General features: G+C 45.1%; 1 protein-coding gene across 1 annotated transcript; it reads right to left on the bottom strand.

Annotated features, from left to right (window-relative positions):
- Positions 1-2099: 2099 nt before the first annotated feature.
- On the bottom strand, positions 2100-13378 carry TMEM108 (transmembrane protein 108). Its single transcript, XM_062496773.1, has 4 exons — positions 13267-13378; positions 12065-13174; positions 3608-3762; positions 2100-2222 (listed from the first exon to the last, which is right to left on the bottom strand). The coding sequence occupies exons 1-4, from the start codon at positions 13376-13378 to the stop codon at positions 2100-2102; spliced, it is 1500 nt and encodes a 499-aa protein (XP_062352757.1).
- Positions 13379-14645: the final 1267 nt, after the last annotated feature.

Here is a 14645-nt window from a genome sequence, read left to right as displayed (position 1 = left end):
AAAACAAGTGTAATAATACGGTCTTTTTTTTCAAAGAACTGAATTCAGTTTTCTGTAACCCTGTTCCCTCTGTCCACCTCCCTCCTGAAATAAAAACAAAGATCCTTGTGGGATTGTTTTTGCTCTTGGCAATACCCTCGGGGAATTTTTACTCTCCTATCAAACAGTGGTTTCTAGGAGGCTGTTTAGTGATCATGAGGATCACAAATGCATAGCATTTATCCCGCAGTGAAAAAATATATTCCCAAAGTGCCCATCCATGTCCATACACAGCCTTGTCATCCTGCCTGCCCCATCACTTCATGAGAAAGCCCTGCATTACTCTGATGAGCAGAGAAACAAATATCCAGGAGAGTCCCTGTAACATTACAATCTTCCAGTTTCTGGAAGCCTGCAGTCCACATTCAGGTTTGTTCCTTGGCACAGCAGAAGTGCATGTGTGGGATGGGGAGAAAGGAGGAGTAACAAGGCCTCTATGGCTCCCTGAGCCAAGTCTGGGTCAAACTCCAGCCATCATTTAGTAAAGTTGTCATGTTGCTCTGACCAACAGCAGCCACTGGAACACTGCTGGGAAGTGGGAATAGCAGGACTAGATGTGCCACTGCTGTCTCTTTTTTAGTACCAGCTGTGGCTTACCTTGAACAAGGCATATGGTTAATGATGCTGCACTAACCTTGTGCTGCTGAAACTTCACTTTCATGCAGCCAAGCATTAAACCCGAGCAGCCGGTGGCAGGGAGCAGCCAGCTGGAGCAGGGGCTAAGCTGCCCCTCACAGCCTGCTCCTGATGAAGTGAGGAGTGAAAGCAGAAAATTGTCTAACAGAACTGGTGGCCAGAGGTGGGGAGAAGGAGGACAAGACTTCAGAGGACAGGGGGCATTTCACTTGCTGAACGATAAAAGCAGCAATTTCAGAAGCCAAACTGAGAATTGGTCCCACAGTAACAGTTCTGGGTTACTCAAAGAGAGAGCATCGTTTTGGGCCAAGTCATTCCATGTTCCATATTAGTCTCGCCTTGTAGCAACCTATTTTTAATCCGTCATTTAAGCTTCATTCACCCTTACTGTTCCCCTAACATTATTAGAGCCTGCAATCTAGCACTTAAGAGGGTAGGACAGAATTGCCATTTTGCTCTGAAATGCTGCTTTTTCCTACTAAGGGGGAAAGGAAAGAGAGAAGAGGGCATGAGGAAACTTTATTCAGTGGCACCAGCAGTATAAACACTCAAATAAAACAGTGGGGAAGTGGCAATGTGGTCAAAGCCATAGTATTCAATTGATGGCAGTCCGTAGTAACCAGATCACAAGATTTTTGATAAATTCAAAGGAATTTTCTGTTTCTTTGAAGGGAGCACTCCACATGCCCTCTTTTGAGGCTGTTTGATCTTCAGGAAATAATTCTAGGCTTATTGGGCTGAAGCGTAGCAGCTGTGAGTCCAATGTATAGTGTGGCTAAAACACTTATCCAGGAAAAAAGGGCCATTCTTGTCCTTGGTTGTATAGAAGAGTTGTGGAGCTCAGACGGGAAGTGGGACAGTAAAGGGCTCATCCAGTTAGTGCTCGGGCAGCACTGGAGTCACAGAAATGATTCAAGACTGGCACAGGAGCTGTACAGACTGCTTCTGGCAACTAAGCTGGTCCTGTCTGGTTTGCATTCTAGCTTAGCAGCCTGAAGGAAAGGAGTGACTGAAGTCATTCTGAAGGAGAAGGAGGGACAGTCACTGAGCAGAAATGCTTATGCTGAGCTGAGCAGGGTGCAGGATGCTGTACTCACCACATGCTGCCTGCACCCAGAGCAGCCTCACTCAGTATTTTTCCAGCCCATGCATATTTAGCAGTTTGTAAATGAGAGCAAAGTGAACATTCCACCTGACAGTGTTTTGCTTAGAAATACCTTTATTTTATAAAGCCACAGTTTGTTCTGCAAAGTTTTACCACACTTATAAAAAAGGGGCTGACAATTCTGAGGGACAAAAGAAAAGCTGAAAACATTTCTTGTAATTCAGGGTTACACAAAGGTTATATTTATAATATATATATATATTTATTTATAATTTGGAGACAGTAGAGATGAAACCGCAGTACGGGGGCAGCTGCAGGGTCATATTTCGGAGACTTGCTCATGTCCCACGAACAGCGTTTCCTGACAGAAGGGGTTCACCAGGACCATCCCGCTGTCGCGATAGTCGCCATTGGCTGGAGAGCGCGGCTCGGACAGGTGGTCCTAGGGGAAAAACAGAGCAGCAGATTGAGCACTTCACACCTTTCACCCTCCACGAGCACAAAGGGCACTCCTCCCAATGCCCCAAAGGTGCCTGAATGTTGTGGGCTGTGATTCTGGAGAGCCACGTTTGGTGAGCTGGTTTCTCCCTTTGTCAGGCAGGAGGAGCTGTGAGTGAAACGCTCCTCAGAGGGTCTGCTGATTCTTTCTCAGCCTGGGGACCCACAAGTCAGCTGCGACAAACTTCCAATCCCTTTGGAGCTTTCACATTTCTTGGGGTTTTTTTCACTTTATTGACTCATTGCAAGTGTTTCCTGTCTCTGAGCTGGGCTTGACTCCTCAAAGATGCATTTTCAACTTCTTTTTTAAGGTTAGAAAACCACATATATGAGTCCAAGCCACCCGGGCATGCCCCAGTTCAGTCATGCTCTGATCAGGTTTAAATGACTCAACTTCTGAAGACCATCCTGTATGTGAATAGGTCTGACATTTGATTCAGGGCAAGCTAGACCAGGTCCTGCCTTGGCTTGAGCAACATAATTACCAGCAAAATGGGGTTAATGAAGTGCCTCTGACTGTCTAATCACATCTCAGGGGTTCCTTTCTAAACTTTTTTTTATTTTATTTAGTCCCATGAGCTAGTCAGCTAGCTGATCTGAAAATCACTTCAGCATAAACTCAGACTCTCCACTGCTTCTAGGTTTTAAATACCTTTGAACTAAACTGAATTATTCTCTCTTTCTGACACCAGGGAATATATTTCTATCTGTAGGATCACCTGCCCATGTGTGAATAATCCCACTGAACCAGTCAGATCCTTTTAAGTAAAGGCTGATGAGCGTACATCACCATCACACAACCCCATATACTGATGTTCTGATTATTTTTGTAGTGGGAACACTCATTCCCTGAATTGGTATTTGAGAAGTTACTGGCAGCCCCTGAGACACAAACGTACAAAATTTCTTTGTGTTACTAACTCCCACCAGCCTCCTTTTTTTTATGCTTTGTGGCACATACACAGTAAACTGACTGTCAGTAATGAGCCAGCCCAAAGTGCTCGCCTTAAGCCATCATGGTATGGCTTGACATTGGCTGCAGGTTCACAAGGAAGAGAAACCCAGGAGCAAATTCACCTAGAGGTGGTTAATGCACATCACCATGCTGCAATATGGAACACATCTGCAGTGGCTGGATAGAGGATGGCAATCCAGTTTTGCTGACATGTTTATCCCATCTAATACATGTGTAGGAGTGAGTCCTCCCCTAAAAGCTGTTCCCCTAACATGTGTAGGGAATCCAAGGCTTCATTAATATGACTTCCTCTCCCCTCCTCCCAGCATGGCTTCAGTTACAGTTTTCAGACACCAGTTCTGCAAGCAAGGTACCTCTGAAGTCTCCAGTGACTGGATCTCTCTTGGTAACTCTACAGCATGCCTGTTGAAGTAGTCCATGGTAATAGCGTTATTCCAATAGCTCAGATTGTTCTCTGGGTTAGATGTCTTCTTCTTCCTTCTCATGCAGCAGACTGTCAGCAGAACTGCTGTCAATACAAATGTGAAAAATCTGGTTATTTCCTTTCAATAAGGACTCATCAGGACCATGGATTTGTACTTTATGTTACTTAAGGAGAGGGCTGGTGACCTGCACTTATACACTTCAGTCTCAGCCAGTCCTAGCTCTCTGTTAACAAACTCCACACAATTTTGTCAGAATCTGGGCCAAGCAGATGAGGCTTTGGGCTTGGCAGAATATGCCGTTTTTTACTTTCTTTTTGATATGAGTGTATAATCTTCAAGATGTGGCTGCCTGATTAATGAAAAGTTTTGTTGCTGTAACTGATGGCATTTTAATATCTAAGCAGGGATTTACAGACCCTCTAGAGGAGATGGCATTCCTCAGGGACTATGCTTCTGTGGGGATCTTTTCTGCATCTGGTGTGTTCAGAGGCTGCAGTGACGAGGACATTAGCAAGTGGGCAGTGAGATACCTGTCCTAGGCCAAAGAGCAAATCCGTAAATGCCTGCAGTGCCTTCAGCTGCATGTCTTCAATAACAAAAGCTTCTGTCCTGAAGTGCCACTGATCCCTGGCTTTGTTGCCTGCCATTCGTAACTTGGATTTTGGTTTATGACCATGTTCCAACACATCAGCAACCAGCCAGAGAACAGATGGGTTCCTGAGTAGGATGAGACAGGAGTAGGGTGGCATGGAGATCCCCTGTGGCACCTGTCTCACACACCTTATACTTCCAGGACAGTGTTAATGCCAGATCTGGGGTTTCCATGCCTGTGTCCATCAGCTGTGGGATGTGGAATCTACTGATAAGGGTAACCTGTTCCTCCACACTTCCCTGGTCATTGGGTAATGTCTGAGAGTGGTTTTTTTTCTCACCTGCAGAGGACACTTAAGCTTTTACAATCTGAAATATCTGAATTTAAAGTAGAGCAGTTAGGCAAGACAAAGTGACCAGCAAGTGAAACTCCTGATGCTCAAGAGCCTATTTGGTCTCAGGGCCACAGGCATCTCTGGGCCCTGGAAATACCCAGGTAATTCTCTCCCAGAAGGCAGCTAAACACAAAGCTGGCTGAGTGTTATTTTCTGGAATTGCTTTCAGTTTATTCGTCTCTTGTGATTCAGATGGGTAATCCTGGCAACTTTAAGAGAGACAGGTAAACCCAGAGCAACAGAATTACTGCTCCCACTAGCTCTCACTCAGGCACAAGCTGGGGCATGTGCAAGCGTTTGCTCAGAGCTGTAATGTGTGAGCTCTGTCTGCTTCCCTTACACCTCTGGAATTCATTGACCAGTTGGGTTTGTAATCTACTGGATTCATACAGACAGGTAACTGCACATGCACTTTGATTTTTACTTGTGAAATAGGAAATGCCCTGTTGTAAATTCTCTCTATAATTTCTGTATCACTCATGGTAGAAGAGAGAAAATATTCACAAAGCAGAAAAATGTATTATTTCCTCAGCTACAGGTAAAATTACATATTAGAACAATAACTCAAGGAAAGAAAAGACTGCAGAGAGATCACTGCTGCTATATATGTTTTGACAAAGAGTGCAGCTACCCATGTGCCATGGGTCTAATTTCTTATCCCATCTACCGCAGAAAAACAGCAACACAGAAGTGAATGGTTAGAGCTCTATCTAAAAAATGAGAATAAACTACTAAGAAAAAAAACCAAACAACAACAACAAGGTGTTGCAGCTCAGGCAGTTCTGTCACTAACAACTTCATTTGCTGACAGCCCAATAGTCTGAATCCTGCTGCTGCACCTCATGGCCCCCCAGAACTGCTCTCCCTGCCTGGGGAAATGCTTGTCCTCCTGAAGGGCTGCACCTTTTATCCCTACTTCGGCTGCTGCTCTCTCTGTGTCCCAGCCCAGCCTGCAGGCTTGGGAAGATTAGGAAGTGATGCAGGACTTGCATTTAGTCCCCACCACTGATGGTGAGAGCCAACAGTCCTTGGAGCTTTTCAGTGCTCCAGCAACAAGAGATCCATCCCTAAGGCACAGAGCATTTCTGTAGGCACCTGAGGACATGAGAACCCCAGTAAACTCTGTGCAAGTATTTTTTTGAAAGTCTGAGGTTATACAGCTTATAAAATGCTGTGGCTGCTGACAGAGAAGTATTGGATTTGGGATTTAGGGGCTGGCAAGCCGGTGATACTGAGTTGAGAGAGAGCTCAGCTTCTTCCAGCAGGAAATCGCCTTGCCATGTGCAGGTACATACAGCAGTAATTCTCCCTCTCTTAATTACACTCTTGGCCTCCAACCGTGGTGCAAATACAAAAATATGGATGTAAGAGCATGGAAAATGGGTTCCTGAGCTTCAAGAAATATGTATTTTAGCAGAAGGATGTCTACCTAAGCTGCCCCAATTCAAAGCAGAAGAGATCTCATTTAAGAGGGTGAGTGAGGACAGCAGGGCTGGAATGGGGCTATTCCCTCTTCATCTCATATGAACTGCCTTTTTCACAGAATCATAGAATCACTTAGGTTGGAAAATACCTTTAGGAATGTTGAGTCCAACCATTAACTTAATTCTGCCAGATCCACCACTAAACTATGGCATTAAGTACCACATCTACCATGTAACATGCCACATTTTGGGCGTCTTTTAGTGAAATTAATGTAGCCAACACAGCACCTCCCAGTTCCAGAACAACACTAGGACCAGGGTACAGCTTTACCAGTATTCCTAGATATCCTTTCATTCCCATTATTAAATTACCTGTATTACAGAAAAACTCTTCTGGACAGACAACTCTGATGGCCAGGGAGACCACATTAAGTGGATGAAATACACAGGGAGCAGAGATGGTTTGGAAGGCACAAATGGCAGTAATGACAACAACAGAGCTGAAGAAAGAACTTGTAGCTGCAGCACATTGCTTATCTATCCTGGTATATTATGTGGTTAACTCTTCCGTGGTTTTCAAGGAATCCTCTGGTAGCTTTCTGGGAGTCAGAAAAGCTCAACGCACTTCCCTTTGCCTGCTCCATGTTCAAGTCAATAGCGATAAGAAGGACATGTCAGTGTTGTCCCTGTGTCAGCCTGAAGCCCCTTGTATGTATGACACTGTGTTAGGAAATATCAGGGGTCTCTGGAGGTTCAGAGATTTTTGGAAGCATTTCTAACTCCTATCTTTTCACATGTTCAAGGGCTGAGCTGGTGATGAGCTCCAGTTCTGGCACTGGACATTCTTTGGCCATAGGGCAAGTTACATCTGCATTATCTGTTTCCTCACCTATGAAACAACACATAAAACATCCCACAAATGGTAGAAACAAGATTCTCATAGATTTACAAGATTTTAGGCTGGTGGGAACATGTCCATCACCACCATCACCCACATAGCCCCTGCAGACTAGGAGATTTTCATCTGCTACCTTTAAAATAATCTGTATTTATAAGATTCAGCACATCTCATAGGAAAACACTCATCATTATTTAAGGATACAGAGTGACCAGATACCTATCCCATTCCCACAAATTTTGTTTCAATGTTTAATTTCCATTGTGGGGATGTGTTTACATTACTCATGTGTAAATACCTTCACCTTCAACCGTCACTTCCTCCATGCTCTTTTGCCTTTTTTATTAAAAACTTTCACTACGTTGTCAAAATACTCTCTCAAGTAGGCTTTGGCCTCTTCTTGTGTTACATCATGGCACAAGTGGAATTATGTTGCATTTCTCCACTCCTAAATCATTCCATGGCTCTTTTCTAATCTTCTGGGTTTTTTTTTAATATAACCCATTATGATTATATACCACATTCAATACCAGCTTCATTAATGCAGTGTAATGAGATCATAACTGTTCCCTTCAGTTTTTGGACAGTCTTTCCCTTCAGCTCACTAAAATATTTTACCAATCTTACATGGCTGCGCACTCCCTTCCCCTACTTTCCAGCTGCTACACAAAACACGGTGTTAATAGACCTGAAATTTTAAGCACTTAAAAGTCATGCAATATTCAGGGTGAAGGATCTTCATTTACTTCTCCCTACGGCTGAAGATGGCAACATAAACTAAGTTTAAAGAACCCTTCTCTCAATGACCAGAAGTGCTTTTTCCGTATTTCTTTCAATTTCCCTGGTTTCCTATATGCAGCAGCACATACTTGGCTGTGAAAAAGTATCAGGATGGATTTGGTTATTGACTACAGCTGCTAACACCTGGAGACAGGAGTCGCTCCAGCTCAGCCTGAGTTCACAGCTGGGGATTAGGCCCAGGGCTTGGGATTTCTCTCACTTCAGACCAGGAAGCAAGCACAGGTTTTGTGATGGAGAAGGTGAGTGAGGTAGTTTTGGAAAGTGTTCCAGTGCATGAAATGTGTGCTAAGTGAGCTTAGGCCCAAGGCAATTCTTCACATATTCTTTGAGTTCTGCTGATGCAGGTGTTCAGAGGCTCAGCCTTCCTCTTGTGTTCTCCCGTGTCAGCAAAACTGACTGGATGAGTTGACTTTTGTGCAAGTTCCTGTTCTTCCACATTTTATTGTGTCATTCTGTAGTTACAGTGATGCAAGGACCAGGAGCCCAAGGACTGGAATGGTGGGTTTTAAAATGAGCTCATATTGTGTCATGTTCTGTATTGCAGAGAGAGGCACCTACACATGTACAACAGCATGTGCACAAAAATGTTCAAGGCTGCCTGAAGGACACTGCAAAACCAACTCAAACTGTGACATGAAGAAAATAATGACATCACTGCTATATATGATTTTGCCATTCTGGGAAGGGAATGATACAGAATCCTTCATTTTTGCAGCCCTCCCATGGCATTAGCAATATTACCCTCATTATTTATATCATGAAACTGAGCTGCCAAAAGGTGAAATGATTTCCCTAGGTTCATGCAGCAGACATGGCTTGTGCATTCCTACTCAAAGCATTACTCTTCTGGCTAGCACTTTCAGGGATTTCAGCAGGACTCAGAAATCTGTTCATTTGTAAAGAAGCATGTATTGTAAGGGTGGAAGGCTAAATCCCAGTTCTTATTTAAGCAGGCAAGTTCCTGAGGCACAGATATTCAGGCTTGTGCTACATCCTCTGAGCTCAAGTGCCACCAGCATGGCTGGTGGGACTTGCCAGTCCTCAGTGGGGCTAAGATGTCAGAGCAGAGTGATGCTGAGCAAACACTCTGCTGCTTCCTTCTCTTTGGTGAAAATCCCCACAGCAGAAATGGGCCTGAAAGGAAACTCCAGCAAAGTCTGTCCCCTGTGAGAAGAATTTAAACATCCCAAGTACGTCTTTCAGTGGGGATGAGGAATCAAAGGCTCCTGTTGCTCTCTAGCAAGTCACTTCCCCTGCTATAGAAGCTTAAATGCCCACAGGTTTTCATTTAACAGGTGTCTGTTACTAGAAGGTGTAACAGCAAGCAGGATGTAGGGATCAGAGAGGGACAGAGACAACTCTGCAGTATCGTGATGTGTTTTCTCTTCCAAGGATTTTTGGGTAGCACAGGCTGTGAAAGAAGGCTTTTTCAGCCTCCATGTAACTCCTTGCAGAGAGGAGAGATTATATGAAAAGACACAAGGGCTCCTGGCAGAGGAGAGATGCACTGGTCACTGCACAGCTCTGCCAAAGGCTCTGGAAAAACAGCCCGGAGGTCAGCGAGCTGGCACAGGCTCAGGGGCACCCCTCATTAGCAGGACAAGGCAGCTGAGTTAATTGGATTCTTGCAGCTCTGCAGCCTTGTGGGTTGCAGCTCTGGGTTGCCTCACCTCTTTCCATGTCTTTCAAGGGTGCATGGCTAACTTCTATGCCTTCTTTCTGCCTAGTCCTGAGGTGCCAGCCTGAGCACAGAGCCACCAGCCTACAGCTGCAACCTCCCGTGACAGAGGTCCTCAGTGACTTCCTCCATGGCTCGATCCCTCCTAAGGCAGCTCAGATATTTAGAAACATGGGATTGTGCCTCTACAGCCTTTCAGCATCCCAAGGCAGGAGCACGACAATTTTTTTTTCTTTCAATCCGTGTGCCCACAACTATGAGAGCCTCCCTCGGAAAACTCCTTCCCCGTTTGAAGATGACATGAACCCCAAATATCTGTTCTTCATCCTTCTCCCGGCGTCAGCCCGCCCTAGGCCATAGGAGAGGAGCACATGCCAGTGCCCGGGAGGTGGCGGCAGTCCCCTTCGACAGCCCGCACCGCGCACCCAACGCACAGCAAAGCATCCCTCCGGCGTGCGGCACGCCTTCAACAGCGAGACCCAGGGATCAAATCCACTGCCTAGGTACTAAAAAATACCATTTAAATGCCTGCCTGCCATTCATTTAAACTCTGAAATGCATCCGAGGATCACCGGATTTTAAAAGGAGAGTCCCAGTGAAGGCCTTGCTCAGGAAACTGCTCTTGAAAGCAGGGCTTAAATACTTGAATCGTTTAAACACTCAGTTGTATTAGAGCTGAGACAGATAACTTTCAAAAGAGCATCTGACTTTTTAAAAAAAATGTAGCTTATGAATACAAGAACCAGAATAGGCAGAGTCACATGAACACGTACCATTATGTCACAAATGAAAAGAAGAAAAGCACTAACACCTCTATTTAATGAATACTGGGCTAGTACTCCTGCTGTCAGATTTCTCATATTATTATTACTATTGTTATTGTTACTATTATTTACTTCATATATATCACTCTGTCCACACAGACCAATTTGCCCACTGGCTATGCTTCCCATGCTTGTGTTGTATGGTTTTATACTTGTTATTTTGTATTTAGATGCTTTCAATCAAGCTCAGATTTCTTTCTGGATATTGGACCAAAATGTAATTCTTAGAAGAATTTCTTTGATCCCGTAGTTCTATTGATGGGCAGATAAGGCATAGTTTATCAAATCATCAAATACTGCTGCTTCTGACCATGTGCTTGCAAGTCCCAGTTTCTTCTCTCCATCTTACACAGAAATGCATATGCAAATTCTGCTTTGGTTTCTCTTTGATTGTCCATCTTTTAACCTTAAGCTTTGTTCTCACTTGTGGTTTTTAACCACATTGGCAATAGCAGAATTGATCCCATAGGTGTGAATCTAATACATATGCTGACCCAATCCAATAATCTGCAGCTGCTAAAAGGATTAGTATGGTCCCCTCTCCAGGTTTGCATTCCTGCAGCCTCATCTTTTCTGGGTCTCATGCTCATCTGACTCTGGGGAGCTGATTCAGCTCACTGAGTGGACAGAAAGGACCAAAGAGAAAAATGAATATTTTTTGGCCACTTTAACAATCTGAAAGTGCCTCAGGGAGGTGACAAGTCAGATCCAGGCAGAAGGAGAGGGGCAGGATCAGGTGTCTGCACCTCAGAAAGAGCAGGAGAGAGCAGCACTGTCCTTTTTGGCTGAAGTAAGCTGTGTATGAGATTGGCTCAGGCAGCTCATCTGGCCTTGTCCTCAGTACAGCTCACAGCTGTAAACAACAGCATTAATACTAGTATTGTTGGCTGCTACCCCTTTATGTTTCCTCAGGGAGCACAGGCTGGGAAATGTTTGGTTTTGTTTCACTCCAGATAGATCAGAATAATCACACCCCATGACAGTGAGACTCCAGAGAATATGTTGTCCCACCAACATGTTCTGATAGCTGATACAACCCAGCTAGGCACGGGACATCCTGGCACACACTCACAAGCTTGCTCATAATTTCTAGTGTGTTTTCTGTAACAAAAACTTGTCAAACAACAAGACTCTGAGCCAGCTCTGGAAACTCAACCTGCCCTGGTCCTGCAGGTGGCTGATTCCAGCAGTGTCTGAAGGCCAAGGCTTCCAAATCCTTCTCTTCCCTTGGCAACTGTAAATTGGAATCAAAATTGAGGAAAACAGCATTTTGGTTATCAGATCTTTAAATCTGACAGTTCATGCGCTGCCTGCAATGAAGTATTTTATTGAGCTGGAAAACTGGTGTTTCCTGAATTATTAGTCATTACAAATGTTATTAATCCTTTGGGTTAGCAGCGAGCTTTTAAAATCCAATTTCAGGGTGGCAAATACTAGTTCTGAGATAAGAGTCATTGTCCTTGATCAACTTTTGGTCACTGTCTTAAACATCTTGGCACAAAGCTGCTTCACGTTGTAGAGTTGTTCAGGCTAGTGTTACACCCTCAAATGGGGAGACATCCTGTAAGATTTTTAATAGCAATAGAGCAAGTATGCTTTGACTGTAACATTTTAGTCATGCTAACACTTTGGTCAGTGAATGTGATGCCTGTGCATCTCATCCTTCCAAGATGACCTGCCTGTGTTAGGTAGGTCTCCAGCTAGTCCTTGAATCATGGGCTGAAATTTGAATCTTAAAGAAAGAGAAAGCAAAATAAAGTGGCAATTAACTTACAACATGAGGATATAGGGACGCTGATAGCCAGAATGATCCAGGCAATGTCCATCTTGCTGAGACAGATGGTTGCTCTGTGCTGGGGCTTGTCCCCCTCAGTGACATGGGAGATGTTTCCTTGCACACCTGGTTTCCAGGTCCCGGCAGGAACCAGTCTATTCAGGAAGTTCCCAGTGGCAGTGGAGCCAGCTGTGGAAGTAGAGCTGGACAGCCTCGTGGCAGGCACTGAGGAGAGAGCACTGCCTGGTGCCATGGCATTGGTCACCGCGCCGTGCTGCGTTGGAGTGAGTCCCTCCAGGTCTCCCACTGCTGGGGACGAGATACTGACGTCAAAACTGGTCTGAACTGAGTGACCAGCTGCTGCTGTAGCAGATCCAGAGCCAGCAAACAAAGGGACATTTGTACTGAGATTCAAGGTTACCCAAGAGTTGTTTTTGCTCAGCATATCCCACACGCCATAGCGTGTGGGTTTAAAAGGCACCGACACTGCTTCAGGATCAGTTGATGGTCCAGCAGTTGTGGTGGCAAAATCTGCCTCCTGTACTACTGCCTCAGTCCCATCCCCTCGCTCTGCTTCCCTACGGCTTCCCGAGGTGTGGTGGGGAGAAGGGTCTGAGTGTGTAGTTCTTGCCAGCCCCACTCCATTTGGATCACTGGATGCTGTGGTCTGGGACTGAAACGGGTGGTCTGTGAAAGGGCTCCTCAGGGTAGGGAAGGGAGAGTGCAGGGTCGTCTTTAGGTAAGGCTCTGTCGACTCTGAGAAGTTGCCTTTGAAAACCTGGAATATTTTCCCCTTGGGGCGAGACTGTCCTGAGTACAAAGCACTCTTGTTGTACAAATGGTAAGTTTCCTTTTCGCCGATGCGAGGGCCACTCTCTTTCTCTTTCCCGGTGGAAGGGGCTTCCTCCACCAGGCTGATGGTGTGGGACATGGCTTGAGCAGACGTGGGAAGGGGCTCTGCCCTGTGGTGGTCTTTGTGGTGAGGTGTTGTTCCCATGGCTGTGATAGTTGTAGTATTCATCGGGAAGCCCTGAGAGGAGGAGACAGTGGGAGACAGTACCTGAGCAGAAAACACCAGCTCTTCTGTCAGTGCCAAGATCAGTAGAACACCTGAGAAAAAAAACACAGAAAGAGGGTGAGATATTGGGGAGGAACTGGTGGATGAGGACAGCATGGCTTGTGTGCCTGGCAGGAAGGAATACCTTCCATATTCTGCAGAAGGACAGAAGAGTTAGAATCCAACTTTGTTTGCTTCTCTGCAAAAGTACGAAGGGAAAGACAAATCTGCAGAAGCTGTGGTGACCCCATGGCCATGAGAGCAATAAGCAAGGTTACAGGGAATTTCTGTGGCAGAGAGAGGAGATTGCAGTATCAACTCATGTGAAGCTTTAAAATGCCACAGACAGGTAATTTCTCTGGAGAAGCTAAAAGGCATCCTATATTTCAGGGGCAGAAACAACAGACGTCCTCATTTTCATCGCAGCCAGGAGGTGTCCAGATGAATGTCCATATCATTATGGGAAACCTTAGTCTGCTCACTCCTTTGGCTGTAAAATCCTCAATTTGGCTGCCTCCATTCTTGGCTGCCATTAAGCAATCTGTTTTTTGAAAGAGCAGCTGCTTAGGCCTTGCTGAAAATTAGGTCAAGAAGGGATGTCTGATGAGAGGGCTACCTGGGTTATAACATGCTGTGCTTTACTTAGAGACTTTGGAAAACCTAGTCATGGCAAATGTCAAAAATTAACAAGAAAACACAGCTATTCCAGACATTTTAAAAAACATTGTGATTATTGTGATCTAACACAACCACCCTTCACACCCATAACCGAGGTTTGGTTGTAACCTGTTCTGTGCTCACATGTGCTGTGAGGTTGGATTGTGTGAATTTTGCCTCCCACCTCCCTCAGCACTGCACATTAATTTCATGAGGTGCCAGATTCACACCACTGGGAACATCAATTCTTTCATTTATTCCTAGTTCAGATAATGGAGGTGGGCAGCTGCAGTACCATAAGCCTCCCCAGGATGCAGGGCTAATACGCTGTGAGTTAGCGTGACCTGCAGGGACCACATCAATCACATGTCACCATTTCCATATGTTGAAGCTGTCGAGTGTAATGTGGATCTCTGCCCACTAGGAAGCACATGGAATAAATCCATTTTGTACAGTCCACTGAGCATCATCAGATGGCACCATTAACACTGTGCTAGTGTGAATTTCAACCAGCAGAGTCGAGGTGAAAAATGTCACAGTCTTAACAAATCAGGGAGATGAGTTTGTCAAAACTGCAGGACTCCAAACTGGGTGACGATCAACTTCCAGCCAGGACTGTGGAGTGTCTTCCTGCCCCCTGCTCCACCCTTCTTAGTTGGCCAGCTTTCTCCATGAGTGTTGTTATGCCATTTAGTTCCACACTATTTGGGAATGTCTGTTATGGGCCAAAGGAAGACAGGAACTCAGGAAAGTGAAAGAAGATCTCTGATTATGTGTCTGCTGGCCCTGATCCTGTTTCATGTTGGGCAAATGTAAATGTGGTGAAATGTGCTTATTCTGAATCCTGAGTATTGTTCACACCCATTC

This window comes from Cinclus cinclus, chromosome 1 (assembly GCF_963662255.1).
Source record: "Cinclus cinclus chromosome 1, bCinCin1.1, whole genome shotgun sequence".
NCBI lineage: Eukaryota > Metazoa > Chordata > Aves > Passeriformes > Cinclidae > Cinclus > Cinclus cinclus.
The sequence above is the reverse complement of the archived record's forward strand: the minus strand, read 5'-3'. Positions and strand labels throughout refer to the sequence as shown.